This window comes from Plecotus auritus (assembly GCF_963455305.1).
Source record: "Plecotus auritus genome assembly, chromosome: 3".
NCBI lineage: Eukaryota > Metazoa > Chordata > Mammalia > Chiroptera > Vespertilionidae > Plecotus > Plecotus auritus.
In genome coordinates, this window is record NC_137772.1 from 214759933 (window position 1) to 214785799 (window position 25867).

The 25867-nt window shown below is 45.4% G+C and overlaps 1 protein-coding gene across 2 annotated transcripts in view; it reads right to left on the reverse strand.

Annotated features, from left to right (window-relative positions):
• Positions 1-18950, reverse strand: part of APPL2 (adaptor protein, phosphotyrosine interacting with PH domain and leucine zipper 2) — a 41854-nt gene extending 22904 nt beyond the window's left edge. The window contains exons 1-4 of one of the 2 annotated variants that reach the window (XM_080659598.1): positions 18710-18950; positions 9795-9893; positions 1698-1757; positions 1077-1148 (exon numbers count right to left, since the gene is read on the reverse strand). In XM_080659598.1, coding sequence (XP_080515724.1) covers positions 1077-1148; positions 1698-1757; positions 9795-9893; positions 18710-18763 — 285 coding nt within the window. In that variant the 5' untranslated portion in view covers positions 18764-18950. The remainder of the gene's footprint in view (positions 1-1076; positions 1149-1697; positions 1758-9794; positions 9894-18709) is intronic. The other variant, XM_080659599.1, reaches the window with a different exon arrangement.
• Positions 18951-25867: the final 6917 nt, after the last annotated feature.

Genomic DNA, 25867 nt, shown 5'->3' on the forward strand with positions numbered 1-25867 from the left:
GGACTGATTTGCTGAATGAATGAAAATGCTATCAGTACTATTTTACATAAATGTTAGTTTCTCGTTTTATAATCTGAAGATAGTGCTACTTCGTATTAATGTTTCAACAGTTCAGTGGCATCTGCATATTCTCTTTTTTTACTTATTCTTTATGACGATTTTCTATGACAAGTTTGCAAACTCTTTGAAAGATGAAACAGTTTAAATTTACCTAATTTTGCAGAGGATTCTGCCCAGCACTAGTAGCATCTGAGCCCTTTTTTTTTCCCCAATTAGGATTTATGCACTTTTCCTACAATAATACCTGTCTCCACAAACCTTCCAAGGGGATTATACAGTACAGCTACCAGAACAGTTGTATGAAACCCTTTGCAGTGAGTGGAATCGTGCTCCCCCAAAAGAACTGTCTACCCCAAACATGTGAATATTTGAGAAAATGGTCTTTGCAGATGCAACAAAGGGTCCTGAAATGAGATCATCCTGAATTATCCAGGTGGGCCCTAAATCCAATGACAAGTGTCCTTATGAGAAGAGAGGACACAGACAAGAGAAGAAACATGGGGGTGAGGCGGAGTCTGGGAAGGCCATGTGAAGGCAGGGTGAGGTGGGAGTGATGCTGCCACAAGCCAAGGAACACCTGGAACCACCAGAAGCCAGAAGAGGAAGGATGGATCCTCCCCTAGAGCCTTCGGAGGGAGCATGGCCCTGCCAACACCTTGATTTCACACTTCTGGCTTCCAGAACTGTGAGAAAATAAATTTCTATTGTTTTAAGCCACCTACTTGTAATTTATTACAGCAGTCCTGAGAGCTAATGCACCCTCCTTAGGAAACTAAGTTCTTGGAAATCTTTCTTTTGGTCTATTGCTCATGTATATCAAAGCCCTTCCCCTCAAACTGGAAACACAGGATAGTATGCAATCACTTTTATGAAACAAACCTTGGAATATCAACAAGTTGAGATAACATCTCAGATATTTACGTAGATATCTAAAGATGGAAAGTGGACCAAAGTAAAAGCTGCAAGAAAATTCAAAAATGAATAAAACAATTTTTTTTGCCATGTTGCTAACTTACCTCATCCACCACTTTGGAAAAGTAGTGAAGTGTAGAAATTACTTCTTCATCGCCTTTGCCAAGAGCAAAATTCTAAGACCGAAGAATAAGAGAGCCAGGTGTTATGGAATGCTTAAGAATTCAACACCACAGCATCACCCCACCAACATACCCTCCACACCATCACCCCCCCAACATACCCTCCACACCAACTTCCTTTCTTCTCCTAAGAGCAGGCCACGCCAGAGCGTCTGGCACACAACTGCCCCTCCCAAACCATTCCTTCACTGGCCATAACCCTCTGTTCAGACATCATGGTATCTGTGCATTTATTTCCTGGAATTGTTAGTGTCAATTCACTTGTAGTCCCTCAGGTACCATGAACCCTCCCTCAAGGGCAGCTGATGACTCCTGTAGGCTATTGAGAAGGCATCATACAGACTCTAAGATAATCACCAGTGACAACTTATCAGGGGAAAGGAAAAGGCAAGAAAAAATGGAAATGGATTATGGAAAAAAAGAGAGGGAAAGGGGGCAGGAGGATGGAAGGTCTCTTAAAAAAGCCTTTGGAGAATTTCTTCTGAGGAACTCCAGTGAAGGAAGTCCTGAGCACAGCATCACATGCCGTAAGTATCAAGGTACCTGCTTCTCATACGCCAGCAGCTGCTTAGAAAGCTGTTGAGTGGCCAGGCACATTTCATTCTGCAGAGAAGAGAGAAGCAAGTAAGACTTGTCCACCGTGTGCACAGTCACTGAAAAATGGCACCTCAGAGAATTCCTTTAAAATATGTGTGTAAAATAATTATTTTGCTCAGAAATTATTTGTAAAATAAAAGGTTAAAGCTTGTGCCCCACCCCCAACCATTTACAAATTATTGCTCCTGGTTATTGAGTCAATAAACAAATGTAAGGAACAATTATAACAGGGTCAACAAAGACATGGTCCCTGTGCTCCCACAGGGCTTACTGGGAAAGCAGACATAAAAAAAAAAAATAGTTAGAAGCAAAATGAGAACCACAAAGGGAATATGGATGCGGTAGGGGTTCTGACAGGAAGACCCGGGGGGTCTGGAAGGAAGAGATGTTTTAAGCAGACCCTGAAGAAAGACGGGGAGTGAGCCACGGGGACAGCTTTCCAGGAGGGACTCTGCTGTGGGAAAAGCGCACAGCCTGTTGGAAGAGCTACAAAGGGGAGAGGAGGGGGGCAAGGGGTGCAGGGCGTGGAGGCAGGACAAGGCTGGCAGGGCAGGCAGAGCCAGGGCACGCAGGACGCGGTGGCCCAGATTTAGACTTCATTCTAAGTGCAGTGGGGATTTCAGCAGCACCAGGACATGATCCCATCCTACCAAACAGAGCGCTGGGTCAGTAAAGATGGATGGTGACACAGAAGTACAGCTGCAAAGCCCGGGGAGGCCCACTCTGTGCGTTTTCACTGTCCGTTTCCCTCTTCTCTTACTCATCCCTCTAATCTCTGGCTGCACAGCAGTTTTCTATTACTATCCCACCACTAATGCATCCAGCTAGAAAACGTGTCTTATGTTTCCCAAGCTCAGTTAAAGCTTCTCAGATTCACGGCTTATTCCTAACAGAAGGGCAGAGCCACCAGGTCCGACCTGGAGCAGATGGAGGTGGGGAGAGGAGTGGCTGGCCTGCCTTAGCGGTGTTTCTCCTGAGTTTGCTGTTCCATTAGGGGTAAGGCCTCAGTTCTGCAGAGACTTTTCTATTTTTCACGGTCCTCCTTTGCAAGACCCAGCAGAGCCTGATCCTCCTTTTTTGGACCCTCTTTACAGCCAACTGGCTAACCCTTCCCTGACTTCCTTCAGTTGCTCCAAGGAACAGGCATTAATGGACCCTGAAATGTGGCCCTCTCCCCTTTCCCCCCAAATAAAGCCAAGCAAATATAATGGAAGTTCCTGGCTTTGGCATCATACTGGGGTGCTACCCCTTTCAAAACCAGCCAGAGCTGGCAGCCAGGAGGAAGGCAAGTGACGGGCCCACAAGCACTGTGTCAGCATCCAGACAGGGATGTTCCCAGCACACAGCAGGCACTCAGCAGATGTTTGGTGAATGAATGGACAAGTTTAGAAGATTCATCTGAATTCTAAGTTTAAAATAATACCAGGAAATCATGGTGTCAGGGAGGAAAATACTTCCTAATCCTACAAGGAAACGTCCCAAATGACTGGACAAGGATGAAGCAACAGCCAGAAGGCAGCCCATCTTCAGCAGTGCTGTTTGAAGGTCAGAGTGCATGGGAACAAGGGTCTTAGCTCAGCCACTGGGCTAATTCTCAGCTACGTCAGAGACTCTCTTACGCCTCTGAGTTAGTAGCAATGGGTTTAAAATGGATTTGTTCAAGCTACCTTGGCATCTGCCTGGGGCAGCACCATGCAGACTACACTTCACAGACCCACAGAATCACCCTAACAGCAGCAGCTAACATTTACAGGGCAATTAAATCATGCCAGATGCCAACCTGAGCGCATTCCAGGCCTTAGCTCATAGGCAGGTTCTAATTATTAACTCAGTTTTACAGATGAAGAAACAGGCACAGAGAGGTTAAGCCACTTGTCCAAGGTCACACAGCCAGGCAGCAGCTGGGCTGGGATGTGAATCCAAGTCTGGCTGATGCTTAAACAGTACTCTCTGAGATCCCAAGCCCTGCTAAGAGATAGGAGAGAAGATCTCTGCTTTAGACTAGAGTTTACCAATTCTTCCTGTAAAGGGACAGAGAGTAATTATTTTTGCTTGTGAGATACATGGTCTCTGTCACAACCGCTCAACTCTGCTGTTGTAGCATGAAAGCAGCCAAAACAACACATACATGAACGAGTGTAACTTCATTCCAAAAAAACTCTACCAGTACTTACCAAAATAAAAAATAGTAATAAAAAATAGGACAGGTATTGCTGATCCTGCTTTGGACAGTAAATGTCTCAGAAGGCCCACCTCTCTGCCACCGCTCCCGCAGAAGGCTCTCCTTTGAGCTACAACATCTCAGATTCAGGAATCATTTTCTCTTCTTCTAACTCATTCTTTTTTATTTTTCTGGCTAAGTCTAAAATATTACTCCCTCATATCTGTATCCTTCAGAGACTGGCCAACAGAGATGATGCCACCCTCCCTGCCTTCAAAACAAGCAAGGGCCACAGGCTGCTTGAATCCTTCTCTTCTTTAGAGCTTTCTGGTAAGGGCAGCAAATGTAATGGAAAGACTGGCCAGGCAGCTGCCAGCATCGGACTGACCCAGGCTACAGGAGAGCACGCGTGTGCTGCTCACACAACCCGCCGCAGCGCAGGGAAGCGGGGCACCACATACAACAGCTGCTTCCAACACCACAGTGTCCAGTGGACTCGGCCACGTCTCCCCTAGAAATCCTGTATGAAAAAGCTGTATCTTTTCAGGTGTGTGACTTCAGGCAGCAAGACTGTTCTACCAGCACCATTTCACTGGGAACAAGCCAGAAGCACAAAGTGGTCCGTCACGCATCCTGGAAAGAAACAATCCTCGCCTGTACAGAGCACCTTACAAGACCAGCTGTAACCTGACTCACCTTACTATTCTGTAGACAAAGGTTTGTGAAATGTTTACCATCGTCAGCTAATTAATCCACGCCCTATCAGGTAAGCCCGCACAATTATCTCTGCGGCAGGACCTGCAAAACGAGCTTGAGTAAAGAGTAAATATTGGTAATCCTAATCATAAAGGTAGCTGCTAACATTTACGAGTCCTTCCTAGCCCATGGCATTGCTGTTACACGTTTTTCATATGTTATCACATTTAATTCTTACAGTGCATCTATGAGGTAGAGAGTGACCATCAGAAAGGACAGCTTTCTAAAATCACACAACTTGTAACTGGCAAAGACTTAGACCCGGCGGACTCAAAACCCAAAGCCCAAGTTCTCACCACCATGCTACGCTAACCCAACCCCCACACGATAGCTAGTTAGTAAGTACCCAGTGGGCAGGCCCCGAGGGCCTGTGATAGGAGCATGGGTCCCACACTGCTCCAGCTGTAGTCCAGCAGAAGAGGTGGCCTCTTAGATCCTGAATGCATTTCTGAGAGTAAGATTCTTTCGATGCTCTGGAACAGCAATCTGCTTACCACCTATGCTACCTGATGCCTCCTAAGAATCCTTTAAAAAGGTGGCCCGGTGAAGGGTTTACTGACAGGATCTCCTATGTTAAACAGAACCGCCCAAGGCTGTCGCCAAGGCAGGAAGACCAGCGATTAGCAAGCCCGAAAGGAAAACCCAGCTTTTGGCAAAGGGGTGTTTACCTTGCGGTGGCACGGAGCGCTTCCCAACTGCAAATGCCACCTGAAAGCCCCCGGAGCCTCTGCGGACGCGCCACCCATGCGGAGTGTGATGGAGAGGATGGGAGCAGGGCCAGGGGGAACCCTCCAGAGTCAGCCACATGGAGGCATCTGCTTTGACCTATTCCAACTGTGTGGCCAGAAATGCTGCCTACAGCCAAGGGGCTGACAGTCCCTGTACCAGTGCTCACCGCAGCGCTGGGGTCAGGGCTCACTGGCTCAGGAGACCTCGGGGTGGGGGGGAGGCACACGGGAGGAGTGAGGAGTGCCAGGAGCGGAGGTAGAAAGCTGAGTTTGGCGGGGAGGCACACGGGAGGAGTGAGGAGTGAGGAGTGCCAGGAGCGGAGGTAGAAAGCTGAGTTTGGGGCTGGGAGGCACACGGGAGGAGTGAGGAGTGCCCGGAGCGGAGGTAGAAAGCTGAGTTTGGGGCTGGGAGGCACACGGGAGGAGTGAGGAGTGCCCGGAGCGGAGGTAGAAAGCTGAGTTTGGGGCAGGCCTTGATTCTGGAGGCAACAGGAAGCCCTGAGGGAGCTGGGCAAGAGGGTGACATGATCGGACAGGAGCAGAAGGAAACTCACGGGTGCTGTGGCAGAAGGAAGACACTGAGGGGACCATGGCACGAGGGTCAGGAGACCACCTGAAGAGGTCAAGTGAGAGATACGAACGGTCTGAGCCCGAACCAGAAAGGGGAGAAGGTGGCAGAGACCTGCGGGGTATTCCTGAGGCAAAAACAGCAGCACGCTCTAGGTGGGGAAGGAGGTGGGCGTCAGAGAACACTGGGCTCTGGTCTGGATGATGGATGGGTGATAGCGCCCTTAGCTAAGGACCCTAGGAGGGGACGTTCTGAATTCAGTCTTTCATTCAACACCTGTGTGTCATTCAGGGGGGCGGGGCATGGTGCTGGGCATGGGAGACAGAGAGAATCTGCTCCCTGGGAGCTCACAGTCCACAGAAGGACAAGGAAACCCCACGTGCTGTACTGTAAGTGCTCTTACCAACCAGTACCCAGGCACCTGGGCACACAGGTGCATTCTGGCCAGGAAGGGAGAAAAGTTAGAAAGGAAAGGTGTCGGGCACATCCGGGACTTGAGGTCAGTCTTAAAAGCCAGGAAGACCATTTGGCAGGGGAGGGGGAGGGTGGGGGTGCCTGGCAGCAGGAAGGGCATAGCAAAGAAGAGCCAAAGGCAAGGCTGATGCTCCGTTCATGAACCTCTGCTGCGCTGTCACAGGGAGCCACAGAAGCATCTGAAGCCAGGGAGGGAAGGGAGGTTTGGATGCGATAAATGTGGCTGTAGGGTGGTGGAGGGATTGAAGGGGACACCTCCCTGAAGACAGGAAGACCATTTAGGAGAATGCTGCAATAGCCCAGGTGAGAATATGCATCTGTTCAGACACTACAGAGGTTTTTCACCTATTTAGCCAATAGCTGGAAACATAGCAGATCTTTCTAAGTAACCCGTCTCTGCTTTGTTAATGCCTGAGAAATGCGTACAGCTCCCTTCATTCGAAAAACCTGTAACGGAGTACTCCATTCCCACCATGTGCAAAGGCACCTCTGACAGTGAAAAGATCAGATGCGACTCCAGGACTGCTATAAAAGGCCGAAGACAGCTTACACTGTCACTTCATTCTAGCACTTAAGCCAAATAAAATTTAAAATCTCCCCAAACCAGCCACAATCAGCAAAACTGCTCACATAACGTTCCTCTCGTTTGCCTTGCCCTTCCTCTTCCTAAAACAGGTACGAAGGGCATTTGCTATATCAGAATACAGCAATTTACTTCGTGGTCCGATTTAAAATATCTTTTATGAACATTTATCAGAAGCATAAACCTGGTTTTTAAAATATAATGAAAAACTACATCTTGCTAAGTACCTCTGTTTTTAAAAATAAAACTATATCAATCTAATTCAACAGATCTGGGTATAAAATATTTAAGGAACAATGTTAAATAAACCAAAAAAACATAACTTAGTAAAAAAAGTTGAATGAAAACATTGAGAAATAATACTACACATATATAAATAAATCCATCGAAGAGGAGTCAGGAAAGTTTTCTTTTTTTAAATTAAAAACAAAACAAAACACCTAAGTCTTTAAACCTGAGAAACCAGTGACCCTGACCCAGCTGATGTGAATGCTTGGCGCTGTTGCTGATTCTGGAAGCACTAAACAGCTGTTCCCGCTGCCTCTGCTGCAGGAAATGCCGAGGCAGGAGGAAGGGTTTCTGGCTGGGAGGAGAACCCATGTGATGGTCATGTGGTGTGAATTAAAAGCCAGTTACAGCCTTTTGGAATGCAAAACCTACTTAACTTTGGCAAAACGTAGTTTTCTGGCTCAAAAGACAAGAGAGTGCTTGAACATCTCCAAGCAAATGACTCTGACAGATATGGAAAGGCAGAGCAGAGACTCCTGGGAGTGGCAGAGACACACACAGTCCCTTAAGTCTTGGTGTTCTTATACTTTAAACAGAAAATCATTTCACAACAGTATTTAAATTGCTGAACAGCAAACCAGTTCAGATATAGCCCAGTAAAATTTTTTTTTCTATGTTCTTCAATTCTGAATAATTAGGAAAAAATACACATACAATATAATAGAGCTTAAAAAAATTGACAAAGTATGTGCCCAGTTTCTGCATGTCATACCAAAGAAACAAGCAACATTACAAATCAACACAATTCGTTAGTCATAAGAATTAGTTCCAATTAGTAAGCTATAGTTGCATAATACATTTTAGCTTGCAAATTTCTATCTCTGGCCTGACTTCTGGATGACTGACATCCCAGCCATCACACACACACACACACACACACACACACACACACACACACGCTCCTCTTCCTGTGTTTTCCCAACTATCCACACTGACGTTCAATTTAAAACCTGGGCATTACTCTTGATTCATCCTTTACCGACCTGACCCCTTCACATCCAATCAATCTCTGATCCGCGTACTAAATGCCTCTGAAATTCATCCACTTCTTTCCGTTTCTACTGCCACTAACCTAGTTCAGGCTAGCATTCCCATGCTTAGTGTTAAGGGTTTGGGCTCTGACTTCAGGCTGACTTGCTCTGCCATGTATTAATGGGATGGACTTGGACAAGTTACTCATCATCAGAATCCTTAATCCTCTTGACCTATGTAAAATGAGGGTAAGAATAATACCCACCTCACAGAGTTGTTGGGGAATTTAAATGAAATGATCCACGTACAAGTATTCAATAAACCTCAACTCTCACAATCATCCTCCTTTAGGTGCCCAACCCAATTCCGCTGGGTCCCCTTCTCTCCTAGCACTAACACTGAGGTAATTGCTCTGTCTCCCAGCCCAGTTGTAAGCTCCTAATGGCAAGGACTGAGTCCACATATGACATGAATAAAGGATTAATAAAGCAATGATGATACTAATGAATGATTATATAGAATATTAAGAGCTATCTATATATATAAGGGCCAAGCGACTAGAATGACGGAATGACCGGTCACTATGATGCACACTGCAGTGGCCAACCAGCCTGATCAGGGCCCCGATCGGTCCCCTCAAACCCTACCATGGCCTCTCCCCACTGCCGGCCCGGCCCCGATTGGCCCCCAGTGGGGCAGGCTGGCCAGACCCCACCCACGCACGACTTCGTGCAACAGGCCTCTAATATAATAATGACTATACACGAGTATTAATATATATTGTTATTATGTACTGAATGTGGTATTTCTTTAGAGATCATCAATGAGGAAAAGAAACATTAACATGTACAGCTTTCAATCTGCAAAAAAAATCAATAATCAAAAGCATCAGTTGACATAACATTTTGATGTGTAACCTAATGAATTTTATTTTTAAGTAACTCTCAAGTCTTCTCTTGAAAAGTAACATACATGGGCACTTCTTGATCTTAAAAAGATTCACTTTTGCTACTCAGCAATTTATTTTCCATGGTTTTGCAAGCCAGAGATAGCTGTTCCTCAAAACAAAGAAGCCACCAATAGTTTCAGAACTGTGACTCAAGTCTTTTCAGAGGAAGCGCTTGAAAAAACATCTCTAGCCGCCTGCAATGACATCTAAGACTGCCCATTTATGATACAGACAAAGGGCATGTTTCATAATACTGAACCCACTCATTCACAAGTAGGCAGAGGAGACTCATGTTTCCCTCTGGGGTTGAATTTTTAAAAAAATTAAGAGAGTGATGTGGTCCCTTTCTACCAGTTACAGAGAAATCACCCTCTGTTTTGTTCAGCAATGAAAACAGACTGTCCTCAGTTTTTGAAGGTGGACAGAAATGAGAATAACAATTCTGATTTTATTTCAAAAATGTAAATGGTGTTTTACTTCCAATTTCTCAACCCCCTGAGAGAAGTTCCAGATGAGGGCAGAGGCCCCCCTACTCTGCCTCTCGGGTGAGGGGCAGCAGGGTACCTGGGCTCCGTAGACGCGCTGCATGGCCTGGAGCAGCTGGTTGGTATAATCCGTGAGGGTGCCAGCATCTTCTTCAAATACACTCAGTAAAGAGCGAGTCTGCAAGGAACGAAGAAAAGAGAACAATGTCATTTCTAAGTGGCAAAGTTACAAAGGAGCTAGAAAACACATACACAGGAATTGGGGGAGAAGGCGCCTGTTCGCTGGCTTTATTCTTTTAGGTACTAGTACAAGTTGGTTCCTAAAGCTTTAATGTAGGACTCCTTTTCTAATCCTTTAGGCCACAGAACAGGGGCAAACAATACAATTTGAGTATTGGGCCAGCAAAGGAAAGCCAGTTTTTAAAAGATTAAGACTCAGGGCTATTATCTGTCCTACCTCAGCACCAATAAGTCCATCCAATTAAAAAACCAAGTATTAAAAGGGCAGCCTCTCCCTTGAGCCCATAAACTGAACACCACGTCAGGCCAGTCTGTGCACTCAGGGCGTGGACACCAGCACTGCATCACCCAGCAGCTAACCATCTGTCTGGTTTCTGCTGTCTTGGATATCGTGCAAGAGTCTGTCACTCTTTCCCCTTATAGCACTACAGTCAATTTCCTTGTCTTTCATCATACATTATCCAACCAATTTTCAAACTCATGGCCAGGAAATTTTGTGTACCCTGGGTCCACCAGCGGCAGATCTGGGCACAAAACTCAAACAGCAACTTAACAAGAATTATAGTTCAGTTTCTTCGGGAAGACTAACTTCTCAGCATTCCGGGAGCGGCGGAGCCATGTCATGAGGTGAAAGGTATCTCCTATGTGACACACGCTGAGCAGCAAGGACATAGTTATACACTGGATGGTGTCTGAAGAAGTACCAAGGCATCAGGGAAGAGACCACATCTACTCAAGGGACTTCTGTTCATGTGCCCAGCAGAGTGGGATTTTAAAATACCACGTTAATAATCATGGGGTCTCTATTTCAGAAAATAGACCTAGAAGGGAGAGTAAGTTTTGGAAATGCCTTTATGAGGTGATATCAAAGCACTTTACAAAGAACAATCCATTAAAGCTTATTATTTCCCTACAAATAAATTCCAAGTCCTTCTTCCTTCTTCTAACCTATCTCTGGTAAGAGAGCAATGACTGTCCTCAAAGCACCTCAATAAACTGGAGCAGAAACCTAGGCACTTGGAGAGTTTGTTCCACAAACTCTGGTGCCCTTCACAGCAGCACATGCTTAGCCTGGCTTTGCCCCAGGTAATCACTGAGGCTAAAAATACCTGCTCAGAGACCACTGTACTCTCTCAGGACCAATCCTTATCCACAGGACCAGACGCAATGAATAAGGAAAATGTAAGACAGGATTTTAAAAAGCTCTCAATGAGACCAAAATATCACAGGGTGCAGATAGTGTGTAATTCGTCTGTTAAAACAGAGTTCTTCAAACTTTTTACAATTAAAATCCACACAACACATTTTACCAAAGAATATCATTAGTATGCATACACACAGACTTTTTCTCTATTCCATTCTGTTCTGTTCCACTTGTAAATAAAAATCTCGGTTGTGACCTAGTGGATCTAATCATCCATTAATGGATGTCAACCAGCAGATAAAAAACATTGGTTTAGAATTCTTCATTCCATTTCTTTAAAGTATCCTTTTTATTTAGGGGGAAAAAACGATTGTTACAAGACATTCTCGGAACCGACACTGGATGGCCTGTCACTCTCCATTCATTCATTTACACATGCAGCTCTGCCTTCATCCAGCATCTGGTGAAACACTGTGCTGGGAACTGAGACTCAAAGGTGATGAGAACCAACTCTACGTTCTCCGGGAGCTTAGTCTGCTGATGCCTCTCAAAGGATCTGGGATCACCTTGGGGCCCTATCAGTCCTGGATCCAGCTTTGCAGAGTTAATGAGATAATGAGTGTACATAAAGCACCTACCAGTGCCTGACGCATAGTGATAGCAAGTGATACGGATGATACAGAAGGTAATGAATTTTCATTGCTTATTAATTTCTGGACACTAAAGGCTTTACATGTATGATTTCATTTGAACACTACAGCAACACTGTTATTTAGGCAGCTATCCCTAAATGTCATCTAATGGTAGAGGACCTTTCCTGGTGCCAGTGCTGGAGGCGCCCACCAACGTTATGATTCTGGTATCTTTCTTTGCTACAGCTAATGTGTCCAGGAGAAGAGAAAGGAAAGAGAGGGATACAACTGGATTGGGGATATTTAATTTTTTTACTACAACTTACATCCATTTAGTTGAGTCCTATTTATTGTTTTCAGTACTTTCAGGAATTAAATAGAATGGAAAATGAGAAGTCAGATGAAAAGAGAGGACTTCTGTAAATATCCTTCACAAAGAGAATAGAAAGAAAACTAGCTGCACGCGCCCGACCAGAGCCAGGGCCGAGGAGGAGCCTGCAACAGAGGGAAAGGAACATGCGATTAAAAATGGCGGCAGAGTGAGTGGATGCGGCACGGACATGCCCCCAGGAGCAAACGGGTGTTACAACTGAAATACAGAAAACTCCCTGAATAATCAACGGAAACTCCCGGAGAGAACCCTGACCCCTGAGGAGCGAAAGTGGAGACTGCATAGAGACTGTACACTTAAAAACTGTTTTTCTTGAAATATTAATGTTTATTGCATGTAACATTATTATATTTAAAATCGTTTTTCTTAAAAATAAAAAATAAAAATAGGGAAAGAAAAAAAAGATAGAAAACTAAAACTACCATTTACTCTGTACCTATGTGTCAGACACTGTGCTGAGCACTAAATATTCGTTACTTCATTTAATACTTCCAACAACTTAAACCAGCTGTGGGCAAACTACGGCCCGCGGGCCAGATCCGGCCCGTTCGGCTGTTCTATCCGGCCCGCGGAGCCGAAAGAGCGGAGGGTTCTCTTGCTCTCCCCTCCGCTCCTTCACCAGCAGCAGTGTTAACATGGCAACGTCGGGAAACACGGCCGCAGCTCCTTCTTCTGAGTGGGCGGATTTATATCCCCCATTCAGTAGAAGGAACAACCTCTCAATCTTCCAGAGGCTCCTTGTAATGCCCGCGGACGCGTCCCCCCGACATCACCCTGGGAATGCGTAGACACGTTATCGTGGTGATGTAGGGAGACACGCCCCTGGAGAGCACAGTATCAGAGCATTAGCTAAAAAGGAGACCAACAACACTGTTCCCACTGAAGTTGATGTTTTAAAGACCAAAAACCTTTCAACCCAGTCTACATTGCCATCCACATCTACGTCCCAGGCATAATTTGGAAGTTGCACTAAAGAAAATGTTTAATTTACTGTTTACACATTTTGTTCTTTTCTATTTGTTTTAGTTTTAAATTATTTTATTATATTTAAGTTTAATTTGAAAGGCTTTTGTACCTTTCCTTGGTTAGGCAATTTTATTTTGCCTTTGCCATCTTCAATATAAGGTATGTTATTGTGCTATGATTCCTCCATTTTTTGAAGTTTCAAATTATAATAATTAGTGTTTACATTCTTCTTGTTAAAATGTTTGAAATGAATAAAACTATTGAAATAAAACAAAAAGACCGTACCCTTTCATGTAATGATATTTACTTTGAGTTTATATTAGTTCACACAAACACTCCATCCATGCTTTTGTTCCGGCCCTCCGGTCCAGTTTAAGAACCCATTGTGGCCCTCGAGTCAAAAAGTTTGCCCACCCCTGACTTAAACGAAGTAGGTGAGAACCAAACCCATTTTTCAGATAATGAAACTGAAGTTCATCAAGGTTAGGAAACTTGCTCAACCTCCCAGGGCTGGGAAGCAGCAGGGCTGGGATGTAAATCAAACCCCCGTGTGGCTGGCCCCAACGGCCATGCTTCCCCCACTGTGGGAGGCTGCCTCCGTCCCCAGCAGGTTCTATCCATGGGCACGCCCTCGGGTCCACATCTCACAGTCCTGCCTGAAGGCAGGATAAAGGCTGTCTGGCTGGCTTCTCTTTGGTCAGCTACTGTCATGCTCTCACCTATGATAACTGCCAAGAACCATATCACAAGTATTGTTGTTTTTCTTTCTTTGCACATATTTACCATGACACCTATTAAAACTGACAGGAAAATTCCCATCTTCCTTTTGTAATTTAACTAGGCCATGATCTTCCCTGAAAAAAAAAATATCCCCAGCTATCTCAGCCACTGTTTGGATATTAGGCAACGTAGTAAAAAGTTAAGAAAATTCCTTGGCAAGCAGAATGGGGAAAACAGACAGATGGCTGATTTAAACTGGCCCCATCCAGCACCCTGACTCACCTGCCTTTATCTCCTTTGCTGGACCACTCCCTTAAGCATGAAGCTCTCAGGACAATGAGGTTCTGATCAACATTAAATAACCTTAGGAGCAAAGCCTCACGTCTGTTGACCACAGAGACAGAGTTTTGGTCAAACTAGAGGTAACATCTAGGCTTCAGTTATGTTTCAGCTCCGGGCCCAGAAAAGAAGCAAAACTAGACAAAGCAACACCATGGCTGACGTTAGGACCAGATACAATGACAAGTGACCCCCTACCCTAGTGCCAACCAATCAGAGACCATGACCCTGAATAAAACCCACCTGGAAAGTTGATGAATATTTTATTGAGATCCTCCCATGAGACTTCTCCTAAAATTCCCCCTTTTGGAAAATACAGAAAAACCCTTAAGGCAAAGGACCAGTGCCCATGCCTTCCCACCCGCCTCCTTTCCTCAGCATGTATCTTTGCTTCCCTTCTCCTGAGCTCTAAGGGCCCTTCTTTTGCCTCTGTGACTTGTTTCCCAAGTCCACACAGCCCAGCTGGTTCACTGCTTCTGCCTCTGTGACTTTCTTTCTAAAAGGTGAGTCAACTTCTTGTGCTAGAGTTCTGGACCCTGAATTCTTTCTTTGCAGAACCCAAGAACTGAGGTCTAACACCACCAAGAGCAATATCACTTACCAGCTCCACTTCTGCTTAAACTTGTATGTGGAACAACAGCAACGTTCTGAGGCATAAGGAAGGAATGAGACCAACAACCAGGCAAAGGTACACCAGTTGTTCAAAAATTTTACAAAAATATCAGAAAGATATTGGTGCCTATCACTTATAAAGACAATAACAGCAATCATTTATGGAGTTATTACTATGACATGCAAGCATGAAGACACTTTACATATGCTATTTATTCTTCAGAAGAATCCTCTGTGGAGGATTTTTATTCTAACTTTAGAGATGTCAAAACACAAGTTAGGAGAGGTTGAGTAACTTGCCTAAGTGGCAGAATCAGGATCTGAATTCCATTCTTTTTCTACTACCCTATACTCTCAAGCGTATGCCTGGCCAGAAACACAAAACCTAAACACCCTACGGACACAGCCTCAGCTCCACATCATCCCTCTATCTTACAGGAACTGGGTGTTACCTAATAAAATAATTCTAGGCATTTTTTTTTACTAAAGAATAGCCATATAATTATATAATGGCATAACTTTAATAGCTCTGATTAGAAAACATATATATATATATAAATTATATATGCAAGTATTTTATAAGGTGAAAACAATTAAAGTTCTTACACCTAGCATTTGGAAGAGGGAGAGAACTGTCTCAGTAGAACCGAGTCTACCGAAAGGAAAAATGTCTGTAAACAAAGGGAAGTGGGGGGGGGGGGGAGACCCCTCCACAATGAAGACATAACCACCATGCTGTGTTCTGAGGCATCTTGCTTGACTAAAGACAGGCCTGATTTGGTTAGAGAGGGCTAGTCCCAGCTGGACTACTCACTGCATAATCTCAGAACTAAGTCTTTTATCTCTCTGTGCTTCAGCTATGCCAACTGCAAAGGAAACAAACAAACAAAAAGTTAAAACCAAACAGCAAGCAATAGTGCTTTTGTCTGCACCTTATCTCCGAAGTGGACTATTTACACAAAAGAGAATAAGCCCCTGACGAGGTCTGAGCTGCATCGGCTCAAAGCTGCATTTGTGTTCCTATCACAGCAGTATCCACACTGGACTGGAACTGCTGCTTTCCTTATCTGTCTCGGGAACAGACTGTGAACCGGCGGAGGGCAGGCACACTTATCTCATTTGTCACTACTCCCCAGCGTCTAGCAGTGCCTGGCGAGAAGCAGAGGCTCACTAGCAAACAGCAATGGAGACGAGTATCTCAATGCCTAAAACTCTCCATGTCATGTATCAGAAGTAACCAGAAATACTGTGTGTGCACATAAACCAGCCGTATGAGACATCGTGCGGTACTAAAAAGGAGGACCTGAGGAGATGCGGTTAAGGTCCGGCAACTGCTATTCACCTCTTCCTGGATCACTATGTTCAAATACAAAAGCTTTTGTGTTCATTTAGTGAATCCTGTGCAACCAGGTTACTGGAGCAACCCTCATAACTACTCAACATGAAACTAGAGGAAACAAACAATGGGTGGTTTCTTAGGATCTTTTCCTTTTAGTGAAACAGCATTTTAGGTCACCGATGACAGAAAAGCCAGGTGTTAGGTAGCTGGGCTAATTTGAACAATACAGGCAGACTGCTTGGGTTCCAATTCTGACTCTGCCCCTTGATAGCGTATACTCTTGAGCAAGTTATTTAACTTCTCTGCTCCTTGGTAATTTTAATAGGGCACCTACTTCAAAAGATGGTTTGGAGGATTAAGAGAATTAATACAAGTAAAGCATTATTTAGAACGGTGGTTGGCACATAAAATGCATGTGTGATATAGGTGTTTGCTATTGTTTTTATTCTTTACACGTAAAGCAAAGGAGCTGGATTAGATTCCTTCCAGTTTCAAGTCTATGAGTTTCCTTGGGAGTAAAGCTGCACCAGGCACATGCCCCATACACGTGTTAAATAAATATGTGTTGATGATTATCAAAGACCTTGAAAGTTAGCATCCATTCAACAACCTCACCAAGAAACCTAGTGGAGTGACATCCAAATCTCAAAAGCAATGACAAATTCCCTACCTGAAGAGGAACATTAGATAGGAATGACAATGTCTCCAAACCCCCTCTTCCACATACAAGCTCAGAGTTATAAACCATACAGATGCAATACAATTTTAAGCTTCTAAAGCCCCTTAAGATCATCTGCTCCATGTCCCTCGTTCTGCAGATGAGAAAACTGAGCCAGGATGGAGATAAGTGACTTGCTCAAATCACATGATAAGCTAGTGTTGGAGCCAGAATTAGGACCCAGGTCTCCTGTCTTGTTTGCCAGGCCTCTTTCTACTTACTCACAGCTGAGAAAATCCTGTAAACCACTCAGAAATAGTGGTTTGTGAGAGACAAAAATTCAGGTAACATATCGGTGAGGGCAACAGTTAGTGCAACCCCTCGAAACTGGCTCAACCATCGCCATGCTCAGTTAGGAAGGCAATACATCCTTGCACCTCCGTTTCTCCAGCTTCAAAGCATATGGAAATCCTTGTTCAAAATGTTAAGACAATCTACACTATTGTCTTCGATCCCACACAGTATGTGTGAGGACGGACGAAATTACTTCTACCAAGGGCTTTGGTCCTATAACATGCCAGACGTGTAGAGACTTCAAAGAGGCCTTTGCCTTTGAAAAGTCCATCAGACCAGCAGATGCAAATTAAAAAGACAAAATCACAGCTTGCTTACAATTCCTTACAAAGAAATGGGCACAAGTCAACTAAACCCACACACAGCCCTTTTGATTACTTATTCTGAACTTGAGAGATGCAGGGTGGCTGTAGGTAAGCCCAAAGGATCATTCCGGGACTACAATTCACTAAGAAGAAAAAGGAAAGGACCCAGAGAAAAGAAGAGAAACTGTGCAAGGAAAAGAGGTTAATCTCATTCTAAGTTTTCAGGAGTTGGGACGCCAGGGAACAGACTTATTTAAATAACCAGGGATGCAGAAGCAGGGGAGTAGCTAGGAAGCTGGGGAAATGTTAATGGAGAACAAGAGTTCCCTGGGTGAAGGTGCACTGAATCACCAACTAATGTCATTCTGCACTCTACCAGTGGTCGGCAAACTGCGGCTCGCGAGCCACATGCGGCTCTTTGGCCCCTTGAGTGTGGCTCTTCCACAAAATACCACGGCCTGGGCGAGTCTATTTTGAAGCAGTGGCGTTAGAAGAAGTTCAAGTTTAAAAAATCTGGCTCTCAAAAGAAATTTCAATGGTTGTACTGTTGATATGTGGCTCTGTTGACTAATGAGTTTGCCGACCACTGCAGTCTAGGCGAACACACCCGCTTTCACCTGCAGAGCTCAAAGGATGGACTTGCATCTCGAGGGCACTAATGAAGTTCTCCTGGAGACAAATAGGGCTGCTATTGTTAATTTTCTCTTCACAAATGGGAAAGCAGTGCCAAAGGGAGGCCTGGTACCGCTGGGGGAGAGCAAGGCTCTGCCTCCCACTCTGGCCCTAAATCCACCAGGTCCCATGACAGCGTTAGAGTAGTAGAGATGATGATAATAATAGAGGCGACTCCTCACTTACAATGCATCAGAAACTGTCTTTAACAACTTTACAGGCATTTCCTTATTTACTTCTAACAATTCTAAGAGGCGGGTGTAATTATTGTCCCTATTTTACAGATGACAAAACTGAGGCACCAGGAGGTTAAGTTTATGTGCCCGCGGCACTCAGCTAGTGATTGGTGGAGCGCGAGTTCAGGCCGGGCAGCCTCAGTCTCAGCTGGCTTTGGAAAGGGGTCAGGACACAAAGGCTCGGGCCTCGGGGGGTTTGTCCCGGTCCTCCAGCTCAGCCAGGGGGACGCCCCCTCCAGGGACACCCGGGCTCAGGACGCAGGGCCGGGCCCGCCCCCCTCGCCCCCGAGGGGACCGTGAGCACTCCCAGCCTCCACCCCGGGGCGGCCGGAGGGGCCTCCTCGGCCTCAGCCCTCGGGCGAGGGGGGCCGGGCGGCGGGAGGTACCTGGGGGCTGTCCTGCAAAGCCTCCTCCAACAGCAGCTTGTCCACGGCGGGCATGGTGCCGCGCGGCAGGGCTGAGGGCCGGATGGAAGGACGGAGGGCAGGAGGCGCGGCCGCCGAGGCTGCTCCCGGCTCCGGAGACCAGGAGGACGCTCTGTGCCCGCGACCGCCCCGCGCGCGCCACGCCTGCACAGTGGCCGCCGCCGCCTCCCGCCCGCCCGCCTGCCTGCCGGTCCTCCTCTCTGCCCTCCCCTCCCCTCCCCTCCATTCCTCTCCCTCCCCTCCCCTCTCCTCTCCACCCCTCCCGCGCGGAAAACAGGAAGTGTGGCGAGCGCCCGGCCGGACACCGGAAGTGTGGCGGCCGCTTCTGCTGCGCCCACGCCTTGCGGGAAGCCACAGACCCGCCGGCGGCCCCGCTGCCTCTCGAGCGCCTGGAGCGTTGATCTCCGCGGTTAGGGGCGCCTTACACTGCCCGTCAGTGCAGAGCGAGCCCGAGAAGGGGAACCCGAGGGCGGAAAGATAAAGCCTTATCTGCTTGTGGCCGCCCCGAAAGCCTTTGAATCCGAGGAGCTGGGAGCGAACAGATTTTGCTGCTGTGACTCGCCACTTTTTTTTTTTTTTTAACGGAAGGAAAACCCGCCACTTGCACACTTTTTCTAGTTAAATCTCAGAGCCCCCGAAACAGCGCTGAGAACAGAAAGGTCACCTAGTTTTCAGAAAACTGGAGGACTAAGTCATTTGTGATAACCAGATGTAATCATTTGGGGGAAACCACAGCAACTTGATTTGAGCGCTATGATTAGGTCTCATCATCGTGGCTCATGTGTTGTCATTTTGAAAAATTTCATCATCAAGTTTTTAGAATTGGCATGTTTAGATAATCTAGGTCAGTGCTGTCATTTATAAATAAACTAGAGGCCCGATGCACGAAAATTGGTGCCTTCCTTCCCCGGCTGCCGGCTCGGCTTGAGCTTTCCTCCGGCACCCCGACCCGGTCCCTCCTCCGGCCACTGAAGGCACCCCAGACTAAGCTGGCTTCCCTCCGGCCCTGGCTTCATCAGGAAGGACGTCTGGAATGACGTCCAGTCTAATTAGCATATTACCCTTTTATTATTGCAGATTTTTAAAAAGGGACCCAGAGAATGGAGTGATTTGGGTAGGGTCAAATAGTTAAAGCTAGAAGAGAAGGAGGGGAGAGAGCAAGCCAGGAGGGAAGACTGGCCAATGGAACTTGACTTTATTTTCAACCAAAGCAGGGGTCTCAGAGTTACTTCTTTAGGAGGCAGTAGGATTTGTCCAATAGGACACATGTCACCAAACTCAACAGGAAGACTATGATACAATTATACAAATTCTATATTCTACAGAAACACCAAGGCATATATATTAAGGCACAATCCGATTTGCAAACACCTCTGAAAGTCTGGTCACGTGCTTCCTGATCACCTGAAAACCAAGGCCATTACATCCAGTGGGCTGTAGCCAGCACCATTCTTTCCTGAACCACTGCATGGCCTCCGTGGGGAAATCACCCAGCATCCTATTCCCCACTAGATTCTTTCTTCTTGTTGAGTAGAACAATGCTCACATCATGTATCTTCCTTTTCCTGTATTTTCTGTCAAGTACCATTAAAATAATTTCACCTCATACACTCCCAGCTTTCTCCTGACTGAAATCCTTTTCTACAAGGTCAAACTCAAACTCTTACTTCCCCCTCGTCCTGGACCCAAAGATCACTCTCTCCTCTGCAAAGCCATAACCTGGATTGTCATCTGACATGTCTTACCCAGTGGCACTTTTTCTATGTGAGGTCTTACTCCCTTTGTAAATAGTAAGCCTCTGAGGAGCATAGTATGTCACATTATTTTTATTCTGAATGCAGAAACACACGGTAACAAATACTACATGTGTGCTTTTTGTGACATGCACATCTCTTCCAACTTGCTTTGTTCCTACCCTTAAGAGAAATTTACTTAAGAGAAATTTCCCCCAACCTTCCAACTTGCTTCGTTCCTACCCTTCCATCCAGATGGAAACAACAGTTATTAATTGCCTACCAGGTAAGCAATAGTGATCCTTATGCTGATGAGAACAGTACGATTGTACCAAGGGAAAGAAATGCAAACATTTTCACTTGAAAATAGATATAAAAAGGAGACTATGCCCTCCAGAACCCTGGAAAGGTCTCAGAAGTCCCACTGGGAATCACATTTTTTCATGGGCCACCTCATCTAGGAGTTTAAGTTACTTTCCATCAAACACCAGTATTCAAAACTGTTTAAACCATGTTTTTACACAATAGTATTACTTTTTTACATTTTATTACTACATTATGGGCTAAACAGCCCTAGCGGGATTTCTTGGCACTTAAGTTTTACTTATAACATTGTTTTTATGGGAAAATGCATCCCAAATTCAAAACAACTAAGTTACTAAAACTACCTCTGGGACTACAACACATTTTGGAAATTGTTAATTTAATTCATTCCATTCATTAACTCTTCCAATCATTCATAAATATAGACTGCTCAATGTTAAGCACTATGTCTCCTACTTATTTTACTGCCTTTATTATGACTCCTTTGAATTCTGAAGCCAAATATCTTCCTCTTCAACAGATTATCTGTGGAAAACTATGTAGGAGGAACTTTTATATATAAGCATGATACTTTTTAAAAAGTTTCATTTGAAAATATCTGCTCCCCACTCTCCTTGCCCCTGTCAGTGTGGATCAGTTGGTTGGAGTGTTGTCCCATACACTGAAAGGTTGCGGGTTCAAACCCAGTTGAGGCACATACGGAAAGGCAACTGATCAAAGTTTCTCTTTCACATAGATGTTTCTCTCTCTCTCTCTCTCTCTCTCTCTCTCTCTCTCTCTCTCTCTCTTCCCCTCCCTTCCCCTCTCTTTAAAACCAATAAGTTGCCCTAGCTGATTTGGCTCAGTGGACAGAAAGTTGGTCTGCCGACTGAAGGGTCCCGGCTTTGATTCTGGTCAAGAGCACATGCCCAGGTTGCGGGCTCGATCTCCAGTAGGGGGCGGGCAGGAAGCAGCCGATCAATGATTCTCTCTCATTATAGATGTTTCTATCTCTCTCTCCCACTCCCTTCCTCTCTGAAATCAATAAACATATATATTTAAAAAATAAAACCAATAAACACGTCCTTGGGTGAGGAATATATTTTTATATATTTTAATAGGGGTATGTATATATCCCTATTAAACAATTGTGAGGGTGGATTTCAAACATTCACCCAACTGTGTCTGAAATCGCTGGATGGCTGTGAGGTTGGTGACAGGAAGTACAACTATGGGCAATTTAGAGCTGCCATATCCTTTGGCGAGAGAAGGGATGAGCTCTCTGGAGCTGTAACCTCTTCTTACCCATTGAAGACTAATGGGGAGAAGGACGCAAGCTATTTCCATAGACACTTATCTATGTGTTCTGGAATAACCAGGACTTTTTCAGTGACAGAGAGGCAGGCTTGAGGAAAGGTCACAGAGAGCCTTTCTCAAGTTCTGAAGCCTTGGGCTCAGTTTGTTAGCACCTCCTTGTAACTCTGTTAGGAACTAAGGCGTGAATTTCCGTTTGAACTCATAAAACAAGACACAGTACAGAACACTAAGGTTTCAGTGATAGGTCACTGACTTTAAACTTCTGCAGAATTAGCATCCAGGCCCTCTGGTACCCGCGACTTTCAAAGTGGGACTAGTCAGAGCCTGGGAAACGCTCCAGAGCACTCATCGTCTGGTACTCATTGCTGTTGGTCATTAAGCAAGAACCTTGGAAGCTCAGTAGCGTGCGTGTCCCTAAATTTGAAGTCCTGAGTTTATAGAAAGGAAAGTAAGAATAAAGAACAGATTAGGAAGAAAGTGTGGCATCGTGGAGAGATGACTGACTTTGGAGTTAGACACATCTACATTCGAGTCCTGGCCTGGCGGCTTGCTAGCCATGAGAGGTTGGGCAGTTCTCTAGCCTTCCCGAGCCTCGGTTCACTTCTCCGTGGTATGGGAATGATATCTATCACAAGCTGTTTCCGTGGGCACGTGGCTACGGGTCCTATGTCAATCAGGACTCTTTCAGTCGAAAGTGACCGAGCCCTAACTCCAATTAGCTTAAGGAAAACATAAAAGGCTGGGAGGGGGTGAAGGGGAATGAGAAGAGGCTGGGTTTCTTAGATCCTGTTACCTGGAAGGGCAGAATGAAGGGGGATCCAGGACCTCAAAGTCACTGGGTCCACTGCTCATCCTCTCTGTATTGGCTTCACTCTGACCTGAGTCTCAGGTTCACTAGAACCAGGGTTGTTTGGCAATTGCAGACTCACTTCTGGTGCTGGGACACCTCCCAGCTTCAGTTTTAAAGATCCTAGGGAAGGGCTCTGGTTATTCTGGTTTAGGAAATCTACCTGCACACTCCTTGGACCACTAGCTGTGGCCAAGAACCAGGATGAAGAAGAAAAAAAAAAAGAAAGAACCAGGATGAGCCCCAGCCTATGTCACAGCTACACCCCTGAGGCCAAAGGAGGAGGGGCCTGTTACCAGGAAGTGGAGTGAGATGCACTGCTTGGACCAAGCATGAGAAGTCTACCCCAGGTCCCAGACCAACCTTCGTCTTAGCCCATCCCTCCTCCCTCACCATCCCACAGTCTCTCTTCCTCCTACTCCACATCTCACTGGATGGCATCACCCACGGGCTGAAGCAGGAAATCTGGGAGTCAAGCTATATTCCTCCCCCTTGCGAACCTCTCCTGTGGAATGAATCACCGGCCCTAGTACTCTGCCCACCAACTCCTCACGCATCTGTGCCTTTTCCCTCTCCATCCCCCGACCCTGCTCTCACAGAGACCTCATCAACCTTTCTCCTTGTTCTGTCTCCTTCTCTTGTAACTTGCACACACTGGTAAGAATTGTTTTTCCAAAATAAAATAGCCTTGTAGTGTGTCTTCCTTGCTCAACAGCTTTTATTTCTTGTTTTTTGCTTTCTTTAATCCTCACCTGAGGACATGCTTATTGATGAGAGAGAGAGAGAGAGAGAGAGAGAGAAGAAGAAGAAGAAGAAGAAGAAGAAGAAGAAGAAGAAGAAGAAGGGAGGGGAGGGGAGGGGAGGGAAGGGAAGGGAAGGGGAGGGAAGGGAAGAGAAGAAAAGAGAAGAGAAGAAACATCCATTGATTACCTTTCTGTACTGACTGGGAATTGAACCTGCAACCTTCTGGTGTACGGGACAATGTTCCAACCAACTGAGCCACTCTGGCAAGGGTGGGAGATTTTTTTAATGGCTCTGCATCAAAACCAGCTACATAATTTCTGGGTCTCGGTGCAAAATGTTTAGAAAGCAAAGAGAAATGCCATTAAATATATTAAAATATGAAAATATGAATTTTTCTTGCTCCTTTCCATTTTTTTTTGTTGTGTCTCTCTCAACTTGTCATGGTGTTCTTATTTGCCATTTAATGTAAAGAAAAATTCAAATTATAAATTACGGCACAGAGTTTATTGTCCATCTTTATATTGTGCATTGCCAGTTTTAAGTGCAAATATGGGAGCCTTTATCTCATATGTGATACAGCTTGTACTTTGTAGTCCATTGCACAAAACGAACTCAACTGTTTTACCTCACTTCCTGGTATGTACACATACCATCAATAGTCGGTGGGAGCTGGTGGCTTCCATAATATGCTTACCTTGTACTTGCTCAACTCTCACCCATAGTAGGTCTGCTGGGATGCAGTGCTCTCAGGCCTTTATGAATCCCCCATGTGAATGAAGCAGCAAGATAATGCAGACATGCATGTTGTAAATACCTTCTCTGCTCATGGGCTGGCTTCATTATCCCATTGGACTTTCCTTACAAAACAAACATTCAAAGACAAAACTATTAAGACTTTTAAGACAGCCAACAGCAGGGCAGTAAAGCAAGCACAGGGCCCTTCTGAGCATGGGGTACTGTGGGACTGAGCGGGTCACATGTCCATGAAGCTGTTCCACTTTCCTACTTTCTAGAAGGTGAGTTCAAGCTACTTCAAATGAAATACCAGCCCCTTGATGATGAGTGAGGCCTAGGCCTCATTTCTTTCCTTTCTCAATGCACTCTCCCATTTTCTTTGCCCCTCTGAATTTTTCCTCCTGCAAGGATGAAATTCTTGTCATCGTCTCTCACACCATTCTCTTTGTCTGAAATGTCTGAGATCCTCTGCTCATCTTAAAGTTTCAGTTCAAAGGCTGCCCCCTCTGTAAAGACTGCCCTGACTCCCTGGGAGACTGAGAACCCCTTCTCCGATGTGGCCCGTGTCACTGCATATTGCATCACCATTGTTCATGTGCCTACCTCCCCAACACTGTAAGCTCTTCGGGGGCAGGAACTATCCCTTTACTGTTTTGAGTTCTAAGAATGTCTGGCAAATGAGAGACCTTGCTCAATAAAATCCTTGTGAGTTGAATGAAAGAATGAAGCAATGCCTGGCATACAGTAGGCTTTCATTCATTAATTAATTCTCTCAAAAATACCTACTGAGTGCCTACTATATAATGGGCTCTGGGTCATGTCTTTCCTTCCTGAAACAAATACTCAGTGAGTGTCTCCTGCATGCCAAGGCTTATGTTAGGAGCTAGGAACTCATTAGGAACAAGACAGGCAGAGTCCTTTCCTTCTAAGACCTTACATTCTTCTTGGCTCTGTAAATGTCACTTACTTCCTCCTCCTTTCCCTGTGCCTCCCAAGAGGTAACTGAATCAGTCATACATATTTTAAGACTTTCTCTGCTTCCACCTTCTGCTCAGGATTCTCTTTCTCTGCACCATTCTCAGGTACCAAGAGATGGATGTTTGATCTTGCCAGAGTCATTTTGTTTTGTTTTGTTTTGTTTTGTTTTTCAACCACTGCAGAGGTCAACTTCGAATGAACACAAAACCAGCCCTTAGCCCCTGCTCCAGCTTGGGCCTTCTTATGAAATTATTCCAGAGATCATTGCACTTAGGCTCAAGGAAGTCACTAAATGCAGACTACTGTTTTCAATCTCTTGCCCCTCACCTAACCGTTTCTCTCACAAATTTGTGGTTTATTTCCTTGTAGCACAGACCCTATCTGGTAATCAAAGTCTCATTTGGAGCGTGGTTGGCTCCGGAGCTCAGCTCAGGCTGAGCAGAGAGAGAGCAGGCCATTGTT